The following is a 19,652-nucleotide window of genomic DNA, read 5'->3' on the forward strand; positions in this document are numbered from 1 at the left end:
TCCATTTTCCTGTAAAGTGTGTGAGTATTTTCAAAAAGCGCTATGCAAATAAAATGTATTATTATTATTTAATTATCTAATGATTATGACGTAATAATAATAAGATTAATATATAGTATAATTATTATTATTATTAAAATTCAAGTAAACAGTGTAAAAGATACGTTAAAATACAACATTCATTGGTTTATACACAATTACACCCGCAGCTAAGGTACACTAATGTGTGTGGAAGTGCCTGAAATTGTCTGTCTTCTGTTCATCAGTCCATCTCAGGTGTCCAGCAGGAGGTGACTCGCCAGTGTCGGGCCTTCCTGTCCTTCGAGCGGATGCCTGAAATCCAGCTCAGCCGCCGCTATTCAGACCACGCTAAGCCTTGGCTTTGGTTCGCCACCATCAAGTCGCTCATCGGGAAAGGAGTGATGCTTGCCGTGATTCAAGGCCGCGTGGTGACCAACGCTCTCAACATCGCCAATGAGGACTGCATCAAAGTGGCGGCGGTTTTAAACAATGCCTTTTACCTGGAAGGCCTGCATTTTACAGTGGAAGGACGGGACACGCACTACTTCATCAAGACCAGCCTGCCCGAGAACGATCTCAGCGCTCTGCGTCTAACCTCGGGACGTAAATCACTGGAAAACGGCGTGAATGTCACAGTGTCGCAGTCTACGACGGTGATGAACGGCCGAACGCGGCGCTTTGCTGACGTGGAGCTGCAGTACGGCACCCTGGCGCTCCACGTGCGTTACGGGACGACGCTGGATGAGGAGAAAGCACGAGTCCTGGAGCACGCCAGACAGAGGGCGTTGACAAGTGCCTGGACCCGCGAGCAGCAGCGGGTGCGAGACGGCGAGGAGGGCGTGCGGCTGTGGACCGAGGGGGAGAAAAGACAGCTGCTGAGCAGCGGGAAGGTGGCGGGCTACGACGGATATTACGTCTTGTCCATCGAACAGTACCCTCAGCTGGCTGACAGCGCCAACAACATTCAATTCCTACGGCAGAGCGAGATAGGACGGAGGTAACGGCATCAGCAAAGGGACTGTCAGACGCTCCAAAAAGACGCTAAATGGATGTCGCTGACTGAACTGTATTCCGAGTCAAAGGTGTTCACGGAAGAACACACTAATGTATTTTTCTCTGAGGATGATCAACAAAGATAACAAATAACAAAGATAAGGAAACAATCAGGAAAAATATGACAAATCCAGATGTGGTTTCAAACATAAGCCAACAAAACGTTGTCAGTTGAGCAATGCCTTTTTCTTTCTTTCTTACTTCCTCTCTCCTTCTTACATTCTTTCTACCAGCCTTTAATCAGCACGCATGCCTGCCCCCCCCCGTCTGCCCCCCCGTGGAAGGTGGGGCAAACCTGAATGCTGGATGTCATGCTGTCAAGCTGTGATACGGTGGGATGTAAAAGGAGCGTTTGAGCAGCCGCCATTAGGACTGGATGAGTCGCCAAGCATTTGTGGCAGTTCTCAAACTGTCTGAACGTTGAACCAAACACGTCTGAGGATCCCTACCAGATGTCGCCAGTATCCATCAAGCGCGGGTCCGGATGTACGTTTTTTTTTGACCCCCATGGGCCATGTCGATGTGGATCTTTTGTTTCCATGGCTGAAGCCATCGAATGGAACTGTTGTGGACTCTCTAAGAGAGACAAGCACAAAAAAGAACAATGATTAGTACAAAGTTCTAAAAAAAAAAGGATGTTCCGTTTGAATATTTTTGTTTTGTTTTATATGAAAACATTGCATTGTATTTGCTTTGGGAAACAAAGGGGTTATAAAAATAAAGAAAAAAAGTGTTTACATACTATAACAGATACCACTAGAACTACGATCAACACCGGAATGGACTGCGAGCTTAACTTCTTCGACCGTGGGCCATTTTTCTAACAAAGGAATATCCTAAAGAAGCATTTTTGTGTGCATCTACAAGGTCTACATCAGGGGTCTCAAAGTCCACTTGGAGGCCGCTAAAGGTCCAATCATGTATTCTACAAAAAGGGTAACCCTGCAGGTTGGGAATGAGGTCCTGCCCCAGGGGTTGGAGTTCAAGTCTTGTTCACGAGTGAGGGAAGGTTAGAGCGTGAGATCGGTGCAGCGGTCGCTGCACCAGACCCCCCCCCCCCGTGGTGAAGAGAGAACTGAACCGCAAGTCAGGTTCTAGGTTCCAACCCTCACCTGTGGTCATGGACTTTGGGTCATGACCACGAGAACAAGATCGCGGATGAACTCCGTAGGGTGGCTGCACTCACCCTAAGGAGGAGTCGATTGAGGTGGTCTAGTCCAGATTCCTCCCTGATGAGGTGTTCTGGGCATGCCCAGTCGGGAAAAGACACCGGAGCAGACCTAGAAAAAGTTGTAGGGATCATGTCTCACAGCTGGCCTAGGAATGCCTCGGTGTTTTCCCGGTGGAATTGGAAAAGGTAGCCGGGAAGTCTGGACTTCCCCACTGATACCGCTGCCTCCGCAACCCAGACCCAGATAAGCGGAAGAAAATGGTTGGATGGTATTCCTCCCCAAAAGGTACAACTGATCCAATCTTCTCAAGCTTTCTTAACAACACATAAGATCATGAACGGTTCTTCAGAACATAGGCTGTGGGCCACGAGTTTGAGACCCCTGATGTCCATGAATGATCTGGGAATGAAAGTAAAATGGAGACTTGGTTATGGTTATTGTAGATGTGACAATGTACATATCTTTGGATCTACTGAAGCTGCTCGTTCAGTGACTTTTAGCGGTAGAGGAATGAGACTTGTACCGTCGGAACGGCTAAGTGTTAGCTTTCAAATGGTCACATGTGTTTTGTTTTCATACGCGGTTCTCTGCCTGTTTGCTTGTTTTCCATGTTCCCGCTGAAATGCTTGTCGTTTGAATTGTCTTTTGTTTTCCTAAAATCAGTTACGTTGGGCTTTAAGCTGACGTTCTACTTACGTGGATGTTGAGCAGTTACCATAGCAACACGGACGCAATCCAGCACCCCCCCCCAGTACTGCGGTTTCTGCGCTTTTGAAAGCTTAATCAAACAAAAAGCAGTCATCTTTTGTTTCTTGGTTAGTGATATATATTATCTGTTTGGTTAGTTCATGTAAACTCCTCATTGTGCATCGACAGCTCCATGGAAGACGGTAGCTTAGTGCCATGGCTGCTCGCTCTGGTTCTCTGTGGATGGACTCTTTTGTGGGCCCAGTTGGCTCAGTGGTCCACACTGAAGCCTCTTCAGGAACAGTACAATTCTGCAACATGTGACTCGGTCTCATAATGCATAGAATGTGTGCTTTTTATCGGTCAAAGTTGGTAGTATTGCTTGCAATAGAAACATGTCGTCTTTGCTTTTCTGGGGCGTGCGGGAGGGACGGGGAGGGAGGGGGGCCGCGAGTAGTAACCAATGGTTGCTTCTCGCTACGTTTTTGATCATTTCTCTTTAAGAGGACAGTGTATCGCCATCAGTGACTTTGGTGAGTAACAATAATCAATGAAGAATCGTGTGGGTGTTTTGCCGTTGACTGTGGGTCTCTGTACTCTTAGAAAGGGTTTCGTGTGTTTCCAAGAGTGGGAATGCAATCGGAATTATTTTTAAAGAAACTTATCAGAGTGTTACTGTAATATCATATGCCACTATTTTTTTTTCAGAAGCAAGATAAATTGATGGTGTGTTTATGGATTTATCGTCTTTCTTTCAAAAGGTTGACAAACTCCACTCTTATCTGTACAACAAATACTAGACTACTAGTGTTTCTACAGTAAACAATAAAATCCTTGAAATGTCTCCTGTCTCATCTGGGGTTTTATTACAACTCAATGTCTTGGTTATTTATTCTGCTATTGTTAGAGCAGTGAAATCAATATCAAGATTTACCTCTTTGGACTTGTCGATCCATCCATTTTCTTCCACTTATCCGGGTCAGGATCACCAGGGCGGCGGTCTCAGGAGGGAAGCAGAGACTTCTCCTTTCCGGCCACCTGCTCCAGATCCACCGGTGGGAACACTTGGGCATTCCCAGGCCAGCTGAGACATAATACCTCCAGCGTGTCCTAGATCTACTCGGGTCTCATCAGACCACAGAGTATTTTCCCAAAAATTGAGAAAAGCTTTAATGTTTTTTTTGTTCAGCAGTAGTTTTCACCTTGGAACGTTTTGCCCAGTGTTCTTCTGATGGTGGAGTCATGAACACTGACCTTAACTGAGGCCTGCAGTTCTTTGGATGTTGTTGTGGAGTCTTTCGTGACCTCTTGGATGAGTCGTCGCTGCGCTCTTGAGGCCACTCCTAGGAAGGTTCGTCACTGTTCCATGTTTTCGCCATTTGTGGATAATGGCTCTCACTGTGGTTGGCTGGAGTCCCAAAGCTTTACAAATGGCTTTATAAGCTTTTCCACACTGATAGATCTCAATTAATCTCAGTTAGATTTTAATGGAGGGCAATCAGCTGGAACTGTCCGTGCTACACCCTCATTAAGAAGTCAATACACATTTCCTGTGAGGAAAAAGTCACAAACGCCAATTTCACAACTTTCTAGAGTGAAAGATGACATATTAAAGGAAATATTGCATTTTTATATATTAGACATTATTATAACTATGGTTTATTTGGTCTTTAATATGTTGACAATAATATACCTTCATGTCAATTTGTATGTTAAACTTGTCCAAAAGCATCTGCATTGTTTGGGACTTTTTTTTTTCATATTTTTTCATTGCACTTTTGTTAAACTTCATGTTAAAATCTCATTTTGTTCTCATGCACCCAATCTCGTCTCATGAGTTGGGCGTCTCATGGCACCCCCAACGACAATCGGCACAAATCATTTCTACTTGAAAAAGGGGCACATGAATTCGGTAACCATGGTTACACTAAAAATATGCTGCATGCTGTGTGGCATTCAGATGCGTCCACTACGTACATGGAATGAAAAAACATTTTGTGTGTGTACCTGATTTATTCACCCGAGTTTTACATTTTTCTGTGAATTGGTAGCACAGAGTTTTACACGATGTAGAAAGTAACCTTCACACCATTGGGATTTATGTAGCCATGTAGTGTAGCTGACAGAAATGAATAAAATAGTGTATAATAAATAAGCATGAGGAACAAGGAGATAGATGTTGGAAAGCAACAGCGAAAGCAGTCATACAATCAGACGCTGCTAGCTCACTCAGATGTGAAATCCAACACCATCAAAAAATAAAAATGTAAAAAGTAACGCCCTCCACGAGGTCAGAAGAACTGCAGAACGCTTTGCTGCCTTTCAACTATGTAAAAGGGGTCAATACCAGGATAAACAAATGTCTGGGTCCCCCCACCCCCTCATCCATGTGCTAATAGTCATGACAAAACCCAACTTCTTAAACTGATCGTAAGTTTTTAAACCCACATTGAAAGGTCCCTACCATTGAGTTTTTGAAGCGATATTGTAAAAACAGAAAAATACGTTCTTCCAAGTCATCTAGGTTGAAAGAGCATTTTTAAAAACATTTTTTAAAAAGTCAGGAAACATCTCCATGTTGTGTCACGTCTTTCCCATTGCGGGGTTCCCGGTTATCGGACGTTTGTACTTTTACTTTGTTGAACTGTTCAGCAGCGACGGATGGTTAATGGAATTAAAATCAATGACAATCGAAGTCCTCTTGGGCTGGAATTGCCTACCGCAAGAAAACAAACAAAAAAAAAAATGAAATCAGAAAGGTTAATCAATAAACATGTTCACGCCCTACCCGACTGTCTGGTGTGTCAAAATTTGATGACATCATTAGACCGGGGAACCAGACAATGGCATTTAACATAGTTAAATAACACAGCATGCAAATAAATTAGGGTAGTTGCAGTAGTTGTGGAGTGGGGGAAAAAGTAGCTAACTTTCTAATGATTACTGATTGGGAACACTTTACAATAAGGTACACAAAATGAGTCGTTCCCAAACAAAAGCTGGTGTATAGATGTCCCTACGTTAAAAGTGGATTGGAGCTAAAACAGTCACACTCGCTCTTTATCATTTTGGGGGACTTGAACAGATCAAAACTAAACCATGAATGTGAAAATAAAAGCAGCACACCGACTGTCCCACCACAGAAAAGACACATATCGCTCTGCTACCTGTTTAATCCAGCTAATACCAGCATACAGGACTAGCATCTCAGACATCCTACATCCGCTTTTACAAACACGAGTGTCCCATCACATGACATCACGTCACGTCAACAAAGCCTGCAAACCATCACCAACTCCTCGAGACCATTCTCCAAAAAGTGAAGGCCAATTCTACAGCACATTTGAAAAAGAAACATTTTCACATCAAACAAAGGATCAATAAAGTTCCCAGCCTGGATGGTGCACTGCGCTCATCAACTGGTTCTATTTTTCCACTCAGATCATCAATCAATCTCTGGACCTGTGTGAAGTTCCATCCTGCTTCAAACGTTCTACCATCAACCAAGTCCCCAAGAAACCTGCAACCACGGGACTCAACGACTACAGTCCTGCCGCTGTGACATCTGAGGTCGTGAAGTCGTTCCGATGCCTTGTGTTGGACCACTTCAAATGCATCATGAAATGCATCAACGCTCCCCTCCAGCCACCTACCATGGTGCTAAATCCCCTAAGTCAGGGGTCTCAAACATATTGTTGTGCAATATGTTGTAAATAAAAAGAGTATAAATGTGACTATAGTCGTGTTTTGTCATGTCTACAGGGCTCTAATAATGCTTTGTTCATTTTAATCTGAAAAAAATGTGGGTTTTTTTGGAAAACCTGATGTGGCCCAGTCTCACCCAGACCCTAGCGCCAGTGGCCCCCAAGTAAATAGAGTTTGAGACCCCGGATTTAGAGTGTTTCCCCTCCTACACGAGTATCAGCATATCACGATCCACTATCGCAAACGGGTTTCCAAAGGCTGGACTACTGAGTATTTTATAGGACAGCTCTTCAACACACTTTGAGATGAAAGTGAAAACAAAAGCGACAAGGAGAGAGACTGACAACGTGTGTGACAAAAGAATTATGAGGCTGTTCAATTGTGACACTGAAGGAGACGATGACTCTATTGGTTTTATTTCCCAGGTGGAGCATGAAGTGGACAATAAATACTTTTCCAGGAAGCTACTGTTAAATGAACTGTTCGTCACGGTTTAATAAGAAGTTAAAACAATATTTCTGTGCAACTTCCTGTGTACTAAATATCCCATCTTACATTGTGAATACGGTGCGGCCTATAGTATATATATTTTAAAAAAATCTCCGGCTAAAGTACCAGTCTGAAAATTACAGTATTTGATTTTTTATATGACAGAAAAAATAGCTTTTTTGGCTTATCTGCACGTCGGGATGCGTACATGTTGGAAGCACTCATGCCCTAATTTGGACAGTTACTATGGAAAAGGTACTCACTTGTACTGTATCCTTGCCATGTTGAGTAGTCTCCTTGAGGCGGTCATCTCTGGTGTGTTGTGGTACTTATCAGAAAGATAGACCACTTCCTTAATTCCTAGGCAGAAGGTTAGAGGATGGTAATAGTCATTACATTTGACATTGAGCAGCCACAACATTATGATTATGATTATGATCGTTTGCACTCCAATGAGATCAAATCCAAAAGTGGCAGCACGATGGAGTTTGTGGTTAGCCGCGCAGTTCCGGAGATCCAGATTTGAATATTTGTTGGAGCGTCTTTGTACGGTGTTAGCATGTTTTCACCTGGTGCTGATGTGGGTTATGGACTGGTACTGGACTCTGTCCCACATCCCAAAAACATGCATGCTATATTAATTGCAGACTCTAAATTGCATAGGTGTGATTGTGAGCGTGATCGCTTGTTTACATTTGCCTTTTGACTTGACTCCCACGGCAACCATGGACCAATGTCGTTATCATCGTTATCAAATATCATGAAAGAACTCCAACCGCTGAATTCAAAGTGAAGTTGCGAGCAGCGTGAGAACGATGGATGAAAGACGGTGTAACTTTTTCATGATAATTTCATCTGCAAAAGGGAGACTTTGTAATAAAATAGACCCGGCTTAATATTAGTCTGCTTCAGTCATTCCACCAACAGCGTGTTTGGGTTCATTGTCTTGATGAAATACACAACTATATTACATGATTATATTATTCAGCTGTCTAGCTGTGGATTTGAGGTGAAATTGAAGAATTTGGAGGTAGTCCTTTTTCATCAGATGGCCGCCCAACAGAGTCTGGGTTCTGTTCTGTTTCTTCCTGATAGATATTTCCCTACTTCCTTCATTATGTGGGGTTCAGTTGTTATTTTGTCCATCTGAGGAACGTGGTTCAAGACCTGCTCAGTGAGTAAAGTACCCTTAGGTGATATGAGCTGTGAATTGTCGCCACATAAATAAAGCTAACTTGACTTCATGATTTTCCATCCACGTTGTGAAGCGGACGAGGACCACCGGCAGCAAAACATACCCCACGGTATGGTGCGACCACCACCGTGATTGACAGCTGTTGACAGTGTTCTTCAGTTTGAAGCCTCAGCTTGACTTTCTTCTTGTCATTGTGGCCAAATAGCTCAATCTTGTCTGACTCAAACTATATTTGGTTGTGGAGACATTTAGAGTGGACAGTTGCAAATTACAGTTTGGCTTCTTCTCAGTCCTTGGTGATGAAAAACGGCGTCCACTGTGGTGACACTGGTCTTCCAGCAGTTTCCAGTTCAGTCTTTTGTGCTGTTTGGTGACAGTATGGTTCTTCTTCCAGACATATTTAATAACTTGTACATACATAGAGTTGCATGAGAGAGAAACCACCTGCTGCAGTCAATCAAGATGAAGAACAATAAGTTCCTTGTCCAGTTAAGAGACGTTCAGGAACTGTTGCTTAAAATGCTGATTTTCGGAACATTCAGTACAATTAGTAGTACAGGTGGTCCTCGGGTTACGAGTACGAGTACGAGTTCCATTCCTACATTGCAATGAAAGTTGAATTTGGGTGCAAATTAAGTCCCACGTCACTCACACTGAAGACAGAAAACGTTAAGGACATAAAATACGATAAGGAAGTAGAAGTGGCAGGAGATGCTGCAGCGGAAGCTGATGTAGAAGGGGGGTACAGGATCAATATCTGAACCAGCATTGTTTCTGGTCTTCCTGAACACTTTACAATAAGGTACACAAAATTACAGCAGTTAATGAGGAACAAACCCACCTAACCTTAACCACTACTCATTAGTTCCTGAATAACTACTGTATTTTTGTGTACCTCGTTGAAAAGTGAGACTTCACTGTCACTTTTAATAGGGGCAGATCCTTTTGCAGGGACAATAATCTGATCTTCATTTTCTTTTTCTCCGTACATTTCCACCAGACAGACATATTGAAGTGTAAAGAGTCAATTATAAGCAGTTCTTCACGCCGTGTAGCTGTGAATAAGGCACATCTGCATCCATCTGTGTTTTTGCGCACCACTGCATGAATCGAGTTTGGTAGTGCGTACGGTAACCATGAAAACCGAGGACTTTCGATAATGACTGAAGACGTCAGAGTGCGTATGTGTGCATGCATGTTGTCAACACCAACCTGCTTGGATGATAAGCTTGGCGCACTCGTTGCAGGGAAACAGAGCAACATAAATGGTGCAGCCCTTCACGTCAGCACTGTTCTTATTCATGATGGCATTGAGCTCCGCATGACACACTGCGGGGCAAACATTTAAAGTCAATTGTTAATTTCAGTCATGGGTACCGTTTATTTTTGTCCATCCAGATTCAACATTTATTTCACCCCAGTTGGTCACAGATAGTGGAATAACAAGTCAGGCCTGATATTTGTTCAAAAGAAAAGGTCAGAGGCTGTCAAGAAAAACACAAATTTAATAATTAATTTCCCTATTCTGCCATCTACAGCTTAGCATGTGCTAGTACTTGTGAGCGATCACTGTACGATGAAGTGATGTACCTGTATAGGGTTTCCCATATACTGTACTGCATACATTTGTATCAATGTGCCCAGACATGAGGGACAAACGGTATAATGCTGCTAGCACTTTTCTTTAAAAATGAATTGTATATGAGATTAATGATACAGTGAGGGTCATAAGTCCCTGTTGCTGTATGCTGTATGTGCAAACCTGGTGAGGAACTGCAGGAAACGTTTGACCTCTGTAATTGCAAATAACGGCTTCTGCACTAAATATTAGCACTATTATCTCAAGGGTGCAAATACTTATGAACCATAGGAATTCACAAATAAATCATTAAATTTTTTTTTATTTTTTTTTTAGATTATGTCTCTGAGAGTGGAATACATCTATAATGAAAAATTCAGATGTCTTCCTATTTTCCAAGAGGGAGAACTTGCAAAATCACAAGGGGTGTAAATACTTATGACCCTTACTGTACAGCTGATTAGGTTTCAGACACTTTAGTAGGTGGCCATTTTCAATGTGCCAGATGAAAAGTGAGATACATTCTCACCATAAGGATATTTAGTGTCCAGACGGTCGTCAGCTGATCGAGCCCAAGGCAACATGTCATCATCGCAGCCATTGGGCATACCATTGTAGCCGATACCGACGATCTTGTTCTCCTGGTTCACAATGCAGGCACCCACCTGCGATTACACATGAAACATCACCACTATTGGGACCAAAATGATTATATGATGATTATCAGATAATGTTGTAAAGATTTGGAGCTTGGAGTGGTTTAGAAACAGATAAAGGGTTAACTTCCATGAAGTAATAATGGTATTCATTCCCCACTTGGTTATGCAAAGCATTGTTATATTGTGTTTTGGTATATTATTGATGGTTTGTGTAATTGTGACGTCACAGTGACGGTATTAACATTCATGCTGTCATGTAAGATAAGACTACGTAGTTTGTAGTTTGAAAATACCTGCGAGTTGGGGTCTTTGCTCCTCTGTGCTGACAAGAAGGCCACCGCCATGAAGTAGTCAGGCCATTCCAGGTAGTCCTCCCTCTTCTTGGTGATGTTGCTGCTGCTGCTGCACACAAGAACGTCAGCTTTTCATGCAGGATTACTTTAAAAGCTGCAGCTTTTGACATTTACTTCGATGTTTGTAAACGCGGTTTGAAGCTGAAACTCATGGCTTCAATGTCATAAGGAATACTTAGCACACATGCAAGTATTTTCTTACGCCTTCAAAGTTTGTGGCTGTGTCGAGACGAGATAGAACCTACCCATTACAAGTGTCCGCCGTGTCTTCCATGAAAACAACTTTTTACTGACAATATGAAGTTTAAACGTAAAAAAAACAAAGAACTATTATGACCCTTAACTAAAATTCAGCATGCAATCTATGGACTACGCTTACAGTACGGCACTACACTAACCCGGAAGACATTTCCCGCCCTGATATACACACCCTGTTGTCTTTTCCCGATTTTAGTTTGATAGGTCATAATCTGAGCTCTGTAATAAAATTAGTTTTGTTGCACGAATCAGTCAAAATCTCCTGTGCTGGCAATTAACCCCAAAATTTATGTAATTCTACATTTAAGTGAAAACGAGTTGCGTAACTTTTAAACATTAAAACGCAGATACCTGTCAGTCTTAAATGGGGAGTACACGTACGGTCTACGTTCTAATACTGCCATCTAGTGGTTAATAAAAAGGATTGCTTTTACAAATGTAGTTGTGGTTTCAGCGTCTCCGAGTCATACCGAGTCTGTCTGTGCAACATACTGTAAATACTATACATATAATTGTAAATACTGTACATATAGTTTTTATTTCATATGTTTTTATTTAAATTATTAATTTTAATATATTATATAATCTTATTGTGTGTTAATTATGAATTAAGTTATTTTGAATAATGTAGGTGGTGTAAACTTGACTTGTAAACTTGTTTTTTGTTTGTTTTTTTGGAGCTATTAAGCAACAGCATTGAGCAATTCAGCACTATAAAATTTAAATAAAAAAAATTAACTGAACCAATTAATGCAATTTGTCCATTCAATTCAAATGTATTCCATAATGTTAAATGGTGTTATGGCATAAACTGTGTCCTCACATTGCTCTCTCTGTCTGAGGTGCTGAAGGACCTCTGCAATTGGCCAACTCATCGGATCTGGAACACCTGGGAGGACACGCCTCAATAAAACGCTTCAAGGATCCTACTTTTTTCCTCACAGGCACTGGGCTACACCATGCTGGTCTTTGCTGGTCTTGTCTGGCTTTTGTTAGCCTTTAAACACACATTACATTAACACTGACAGACATTATCCAGTCACTTGATTTAAATTTTTTTTTTTAAATAAAATCAGAAAATGTTTTATTAGAAAGAACCTATAGAAAATAAAACATCGACATGTCAAAACAAATGCTGAAGACAGAAATTATATTACTGGGCCAAAACGTACAATGGATTATTTATAATAAAGAAACAATGATCATCGAGTAAAATAAATAAAAGGAAGAGAAAAAAAAATTTGGCATTACTGTATACCAAACACAACAACTAAACAAATAATAAAACTGATGGATTATTTCGTGTCAAATTCATTTAAAGGTGGACAAAAATGTGTAAAAAGTAAATAACCTGCATAAAGTAGTGCCATTTCATGACATATGGAATACTATCCAAGTGCAGGAGATACTGTATGCACCATTATATTAGGGAGGTGCTCCACGGGTGCTTGATGAGTGCCGCACGCTGCACGCAGGGCACAAAAAAGCATCATCTGCAAGTTAATGAAGCACAACAGTACTGTATATCATCACAGGAAATATTTTCATTTCCAGAATCTTTTTGGAATTCTGCTAAATGAAAATGTGACCCATCACCAACTGCGTGTTTGTGTGCGTATCCATACCTTTTAACTCTCACAAACGATGACTATCTTCCCACCATAGTTAAAAGACCGACCAGACAATGATGTGTAAACAATCAAGCTGCTGTGAATACGACTACTGTATATAAAAACACAAATAGCCTACATGATGGATTGAGCTTTTTGTCGAGGATTTTGTGTTGTTCATCAGAGGTACTCAGAAGTACTTTTCAGCCTACATGTCAAGACACAAAAACAGCAAACTAAATACAGCATTTATTAAAATTAGGAAAACAATGTCAGCAGAGTGATGACTTACATGTTGGTGATCCGATGTAGTCTGTCTTTTAAATCATCCTGGACAAAGGCAGAAGGAAATATTGAATTGAAAAGGTGTTCAAATAAGAATGAACTAAGGATGAAAATATATCACTTTGCAAACAAATGGATAGGCTGAAAGCAAAAGTGGAAGCGTAAAACAAAAAGGGTGGCATTGTATTGCAAATGATGTGCAGAGTGGATGATTGGGAGCAGTCGACGCACATGTCATTGTGACTGTGCTCGCCGATGTTTGGCAGGAATAACAACACAACACGTGTCATCATCAAGAAGTTGAACAACAGGAAAAACAAAGTAGCATTGCTGAGGCAGAGAAGTAATATGAAAGAAACAAACTTCTACATCAATGACAAAACGCAGCGCTGACATCTTTTATGTTTTACTAATTCAAATGTATTCCTATTTATTGCTAACCATTCATTCCCAATTAATATTTTTTCTATTTCATTAACGCTGTACGTTCCTCATCACGGAAATCTAACCAGAACCAGCACCAGAGTCATGGGACCATCGTTGATGTACTACATAGTTGATGGGGATGTCATACAACTTCATGTAAAAAAAATCTAATTTATTCCTTCACTGCACAGCGCTGTGTCTCACCTTTAAAGCATCAGACATGGAGTTGACAGAGTGGGATGGAGAAGATGCCTGACATGTTGGAGGAACACTCAGCTAGAACAAAGAGACATTGAAGGAGATGTGAAAAAAAAACCTGGAACAAGATGATAACACATCGAGTCAAATTATACAGAACCAAGCAAAGCAGAAACAAAAAGGTCAGCTTACAAGTCAGTGGCATTTACAAAGAACACTTTAGCTACACTATTGGTAGTATGATTTGAAAGTACGGACATTTATCCAGTAAATGCAGCACTAACGATCAACATAATTGCTCTGATCCTTTAGTTCACATCTGCTGAGGTACACTGTGTGGCGCACAATAGTTGTGTCGAGAAGTCCAACGAAACAAACATATATGTCATATGTATTCCAGCAACCTCCACTAGGCTGTTTTAGTGGCAAACTAAAGAGGTGCTCCTAAACAACACACATCAAATTGCTAGAAAACTGGATTATAATAGTACGAGTAAGAATTGTTGAAGCACAAGAGCAGGTTATTGTGCATGCAAAGCAAGACTGGAAGTTACACAGTGCCTCAACAACCTGATTAAGCACAGTGCACACCTACTAACGGCCCGCCCTGCCCTGCTTTGAAACCCCGCTGCAAAGTGTATTAAGCACAGTGCACACCTACTAACCTCACTCAGAAGCGCTCCAGAGGAAATATTCAAGCTATTAGTTTACCCTGCAGACACCTCACTGCAGAGACATTATAGGTATGTGTACCGGCAGTACATTAGAGCAAAGTGCTGCATGAAGTAAGCACACATTATGTTCCATCCATCCTGCCAACTATCTAGGGTAGTTGGGGTATGCTGGAGCCTATCCCAGCTGACTTTGGGCCCAGGCGGTGTACACCCTGGACTGGTGGCCAGCCAATCACATATAGATAAAGACCTCTGGACAAATTAGAGTCATCAATTAACCTGACGTGCATATTTTTGGAATGTGGGAGGAAACCAGAGCACACGCAGAGAACCCCCCCTCCCCCTCCGCCTCACACACACACACGGGGAGAACATGCAAACTCCAGACAGAGATCCCCAAACCCAGATCTTCCAACATGCTAGCCTACTGTTACAGCTAATTTGTTGGTATAGCTATTTATAATAACTGTTATAACAGCTGTAAAAAAAAAAAACCCTTCTCTCTTCAAATGCATTTTTGCACCGACAACCTTTCAATGGAATATGGCAGAGGTGATGTGCTTGGCTACATGGGTCTTACCCTTGCATGGTCCAGCTCCATTTTAGTTTCCAGTAATAGGACTCGATCATTGAGATTTTCCCAGCTCTCTTTAGAGATTGTGATGAATTCTTCTTCCTTCTGTACCAAATACAAAAGGATTGGATGATCACAGTTCATTCATCGTGGGCTTGAATGTCGTACTCATTTTGGGACCTTAATAGTTTATTTGAGTGGTTCTTTTTCTAGGGTGGAATGATCTTTTATGGACTGGACTCAATTGGATGCATACTTATTGGGGATTTTCTTGACTTTATACAGGGCAGAACTACACACGCAGGCTTGAATATATTCGTACGTCTCGGTGAAATCTCGGTGAAATAGAAAACGGAGAACAAAGTCATGTGTACAAGACAAAATCGGTGTGCCACCATTGTTTAGTACCGATGGGGCTACAAGCCAGAACTATTATGATCACGCCGTACTTTTACACCTCAATACATGTTCTAGCTAAACGTTTAGTGGTAGCTACCAAAGCGTCTGGTTGAGCTGAAACTTGCAAAGTGACTCAACTAAATATTTGTGGAATTGTATATATAATTCCTCATTTATGGCGGTTAATTGGTTCCAGAGCTGCCCATGATAACCTTTAAACTCATATTACACAATATATGAGACATGAGATAATATAAACTCATACATGTTAGCATTGAGAGAGTTACGTCATCAGAGTACTTCCTGCCCTGGCCAGTTTCCCATCAATGTAACATGTCAGACATCAAGTGACCAGTGGAAGATATCTCCTATCATCGCAAAGTGGCTTTGAATAAGTCTTCTGAGTGCCTTATATTTGAAGAATTTTCTTAAATGAACTATAATAGGCCATATTCAACCACAGAACAGCAATGATTTATTAATGACTAAAAGCTGTGAGAGCAAAGCTGTGATATTTGAAGTGGCGAAGGAATTTGTAAGTAATATTTTGTACATTTGAGAAAAATCCAAACGTGCACCCAATAATGTTTTTTTTCCATTTTTAAAGACGTACATTTTATAATCATTCCACACTCACAGAATTATTTCCTGAGCCTATAATGATAATAAACTAATTAATCACTACGGCGTAATTGTTTCAATAGAAACAAAACAAAAAGGTAAAGGACAAATGTCTAGTTACTTTTTCTGTGTTACTTCGGCTCTCTAGCTTCTCCAGACGGTCCTCCAAAGCACAGAGCCTTTGAAGACCACAATGGAGGCTCTCAATTTGAACTTCCAATGCAGAAAGGCGTTGCTCCATATTGGAAGACTGAAAGACATCATTAGATTGTGCAGAAATTATTATTGGCTATCAGGATGATGTCTTAAAATATGCAATGTATATTCCATCCATCCTCATCCGCTTATCCAAGGTCGGGTCGCGGGGCAGCAGCCTAAGCAGGGAAGCCCAGACTTCCCTCTCCCTGGCAACTTCATCCAGCTCTGCCTGGCAGATCCAGAGGCATTCGAGAGACATAGTCTCGGTCTTCCCCGAGGTCTCCTACCGTTTGGACGTGCCGAACACCGACCAGGAGAGGTGTTGGGGAGGCATCCTGACCCGATGCCTGAGCCAACTCACCTGGCTCCTCTCAATGTGGAGGAGCAGCAGTTCTCCTCAGAGTTTCTCCCAAATGACAGTGCTTCTCATCTAACCTCCATGGGAGTGCCCAGCCACCCTATGGAGAAAGCTAATTTTGTCCATTTGTACTCACAATTTTGTCCTTTCACTCACCCAACGCTCACGACCATTGGTGAGGGTAAGAATGTAAATCAACTGATAAACTGAGGGAGCTCTGCCTTTAGGCTCACCTCCCTCTTCACCACAACGGACCAATGCAGAGTCTGCATCACTGCAGACGCCGCACCAATCCGCCTGTCGATCTCGCATTCCATCCTTCCTTCACTCATGAACAAGAAACTCCTCCACTTGAGGCAGGATCTCATCCTTGACCAGGAAATGGCACTCCACTCTTTTCTGAGCGAGAACCATGGACTAAGACTTGGAGGTGCTGATTCTCATCCCATATTTAAATATTCAGTGACAAATGGGCATAACAAGCCTTAGGTTTCTCAGTATTGTGTGGTATCATCATTGATTTGAACTGATCACTTTGGCTCAGATGAACTACTTCTACCAAAGCTTCTTCTGCCATCATAGAAAACTACAAGCATATGTGGCCTTAACATGTAGCATTAATTATTTTTTTTTATTAATTATTAATTAATTTTTAATTAGTGTTGCAGTGCAATAAATACATCCTTACAAGAAAGGTAGGCTCCTCCTTCTGCTCCTTTTCAGTCGGCTGGGTGGTCACATTTTCAGAAGGATTAGAGTGGATGTCATCGTGCAAGGGCTTCATTACAATGTGGCATGGTGGCGAGTCGTCATTTTGCATGTGGTTCACAACAAGAGGACTCGCACAGACCTGAAGCAAAAGAGAAACGGAGCAACTATTCCCAAAATATAGCAATATAGCAACAGAAAAACATATTACTATACTTACAATGTCCAGCTTGGCAAGTGATGGATGATCTTCTCTTCTGGTGCATTTGTGTGATACAGGATATCTCACTCTGGGCTTAAAGAACACACACAAGGAAAGCAGATGTTAAGTGACAAAACACAATCACATCCTGCAGAGGAATTCTATTGGGGGTCCATTTATTAGAATTCATTAGACTGGGGCCAGCAGAGACAGTCAAAGTTGGAATAAATAAAAGGTAAGTATGCTTTAATATAATCATATCATGTAAACCCATTGCTAATACAAGCATATTTAGCATTTGAACGGTTTGACAAGGAAATACACCACATTAGAAATGTATGTACCTTTTTCAGCTCATTGTGTCTTTGAAGGACCAAGTCAATGATGTCACAAATTGTGGAAATTTTTCCTTGAGGGAAACCCCTTTGTAGAAACTGTTGCTTGGAGAGGATGGGTTTATAATGGAAGATATCTCGTAGAATCTTAAGAAGAAAATGAAGGCAGTTGAAAAGATTTGTAATGAAAAAAAACATGTTGCTGCTCCTGCCTCAACTGGACCATTACCTAGCACTGATGATACAAAACATGTCAGCCTGAGATGAAACTTGCTCAAGGGCATTCAACTAAATATAGCAGGGGCAGATGAGTCTGCATGTATATTTCTGGCCCTGTGTAAATATTCACTATACACTCTATACACACTATACTGGCATGTGTGAGAGTGAAGTAGTGTACCTTATAGAGAGTGTCTATGAATCTCATAGCAGTTTTTCCATTCAGCTCCAGTCCACTTTCCACCAGTTGCTCGGCAAAAGATGGCGAGACGGTGGTGAGACTGAAGGTCAGTATTGGCAGAAAAGCTGAGAGTTCTCCTTTGGATAGGCTGTTGGAAAATTCAAGAGAAGTCAAGCCACTGCTCGCAGGAAGGACAAAAACAAGTTCAAATATTTATATATATTATATTGACTGTGTGTCAAATTGGCTACTTCCCCTCAAGCACTTAAATAAGTAAACTTTGTACAATGTACGTATACAGTGAGGGTGCAGAGTTTGACAGTCACCGCATTAAATATATACAATTTTTTTTTTTATTATTTCTTGTTGTATTTATTGACACAATTTTATTAACTTACAATGTCCACTACTTTCCACATTGGGGTTGCTCCTCAGCCGCTGTATTTCAAATTAGTCCCTCCCTTTCCGCTACGTAGTCAAGATAGAGACGATTGGGGGAACCCGGTGTCCATCACTCGCCAGTCTGAGTACAACATCCGGGTACTGCGCTGCATTTGCCTTATTTCTCCATGTGAACCCACTCATTACACGCAAACCCTAAGGCGAAGTACGGAAGTACGCCAATTCAGACACTAGTCGAGTAATCATTGTGGCCCTATAATGACAACTGAACATACAAGTAGTTTGTCAAAGTGGTAGTTGGGAAAACTGTGTGGCATAAACGGTATTTAAATAGCATTTGTCATGGCGGACATGCCATCAAGTGAAAACCACTTACCCACTGTAATCGACGTGTCCTGGGTACTTTACTACCCGCAAGAGAGTATCCAGTTTACGAAGGCAGCTTCGCACGTCGCCAGAAAACATAGTTTTACCACTTTGGACACAGAAAAAGTTCAAATAATGTTACTGAAATTTTCTTCGTGTCTTTGTTTCGAAAATATTGTTTAAAACAACGTACGTGTATAATAATGTTCTTAAGTATTTGCTCACCTGAACAGGACTGTGTTAAGTATGTTGAAATAAGTCATTCAAAGGACGTGGGAAGGACGGCGGTTGAACATTTTTTGTTTCTACCGGGTTTCAGCACAACAAAAGTGGATTGGCTCCTCTTGGCACGTAGGACTGACGTAAAAAACGTCATCGACGTCAGTGACGTTGGTTGTCTTGCTTCGAGAACCCTGTGAGGAAAAGGGGGAGGAGCGACGATGACGGCAGAGGAGGAGGGTTTAACAAAATAATAACGACTGATGGGAATTTCGGATCTTTTAAAGGAGTCGATTCTTTTAGTTCGGCTACTTAAGTATTGGCGAACATTTCGCCTCCCAAATCGCTTCTCATATTTTTTTGTTGTTGATTGAATTGACCAAAATACGTGTAAAATTAATTAGTATTGTAAAACTAGAACTATATCAAGTGTTTATTCATTATATGGCTTTATTTATATGCTGAAATGGCACAGATTGCTACAAAACAGGGAAAACAGAGAACCA

The 19,652-nt window shown here is 41.4% G+C and overlaps 3 protein-coding genes across 18 annotated transcripts in view; 1 reads left to right on the plus strand and 2 right to left on the minus strand.

Annotated features, from left to right (window-relative positions):
* The window catches only part of tenm3 (teneurin transmembrane protein 3), a 186,206-nt gene extending 183,946 nt beyond the window's left edge, over nt 1-2,260 (plus strand). For all 9 annotated transcript variants that reach the window (XM_058079310.2, XM_058079326.2, XM_058079334.2 and 6 more), the window contains one exon: nt 267-2,260. In XM_058079310.2, the coding sequence (XP_057935293.2) occupies nt 267-1,022 (756 nt within the window). In that variant the 3' untranslated portion in view covers nt 1,023-2,260. The remainder of the gene's footprint in view (nt 1-266) is intronic.
* Nucleotides 2,261-4,912: 2,652 nt separating this feature from the next.
* dctd (dCMP deaminase) overlaps nt 4,913-19,652 on the minus strand; it is a 97,413-nt gene continuing 82,673 nt past the window's right edge. The window contains exons 2-7 of one of the 3 annotated variants that reach the window (XM_078793140.1): nt 11,159-11,285; nt 10,854-10,965; nt 10,431-10,566; nt 9,535-9,651; nt 7,391-7,487; nt 4,913-5,649 (exon numbers count right to left, since the gene is read on the minus strand). In XM_078793140.1, coding sequence (XP_078649266.1) covers nt 5,565-5,649; nt 7,391-7,487; nt 9,535-9,651; nt 10,431-10,566; nt 10,854-10,965; nt 11,159-11,187 — 576 coding nt within the window. In that variant the 5' untranslated portion in view covers nt 11,188-11,285 and the 3' untranslated portion in view covers nt 4,913-5,564. Of the gene's footprint in view, nt 5,650-7,390; nt 7,488-9,534; nt 9,652-10,430; nt 10,567-10,853; nt 10,966-11,158; nt 11,307-19,652 lie in introns of those variants that run through there. The other 2 variants (XM_058091679.2, XM_078793141.1) reach the window with 2 other exon arrangements.
* cep44 (centrosomal protein 44) lies at nt 12,261-19,327 on the minus strand. Of its 6 annotated transcripts, none has more exons than XR_013628080.1 (13): nt 19,153-19,327; nt 18,938-19,036; nt 18,160-18,307; nt 17,769-17,906; nt 17,443-17,517; nt 17,203-17,364; nt 16,080-16,208; nt 14,945-15,043; nt 13,697-13,768; nt 13,074-13,111; nt 12,921-12,989; nt 12,797-12,819; nt 12,263-12,664 (listed from the first exon to the last, which is right to left on the minus strand). XR_013628080.1 is itself a non-coding variant. In XM_058091676.2 (12 exons), exons 1-11 carry the CDS (start codon nt 19,188-19,190, stop codon nt 12,962-12,964), a joined length of 1,026 nt encoding a protein of 341 aa, XP_057947659.2. In that variant the 5' UTR covers nt 19,191-19,327; the 3' UTR covers nt 12,261-12,819; nt 12,921-12,961. The 6 variants fall into 6 exon arrangements, 3 of the variants coding, with proteins under 3 accessions (XP_057947659.2, XP_057947658.2, XP_057947660.2); XR_013628081.1 differs by having other exon boundaries at nt 12,797-12,823; XM_058091676.2 differs by having other exon boundaries at nt 12,261-12,819.

Source organism: Doryrhamphus excisus, linkage group LG9 (genome assembly GCF_037039965.1).
Source record: "Doryrhamphus excisus strain RoL-2023G ecotype Guam linkage group LG9, RoL_Dexc_Guam_v1.1, whole genome shotgun sequence".
NCBI classification, from domain to species: domain Eukaryota; kingdom Metazoa; phylum Chordata; class Actinopteri; order Syngnathiformes; family Syngnathidae; genus Doryrhamphus; species Doryrhamphus excisus.

Coding starts and splice junctions, on each gene's coding strand:
- cep44 (XM_058091676.2), bottom strand. CDS start 19,190: ATGACTTATTTCAACATACTTAACACAGTCCTGTTCAG. Junction 17,518..17,768: donor GACACAATGAGCTGAAAAAG/GTACATACATTT, acceptor GTGTTCTTTAAG/CCCAGAGTGAGATATCCTGT. Junction 12,990..13,073: donor CTACATCGGATCACCAACAT/GTAAGTCATCAC, acceptor CTTGACATGTAG/GCTGAAAAGTACTTCTGAGT.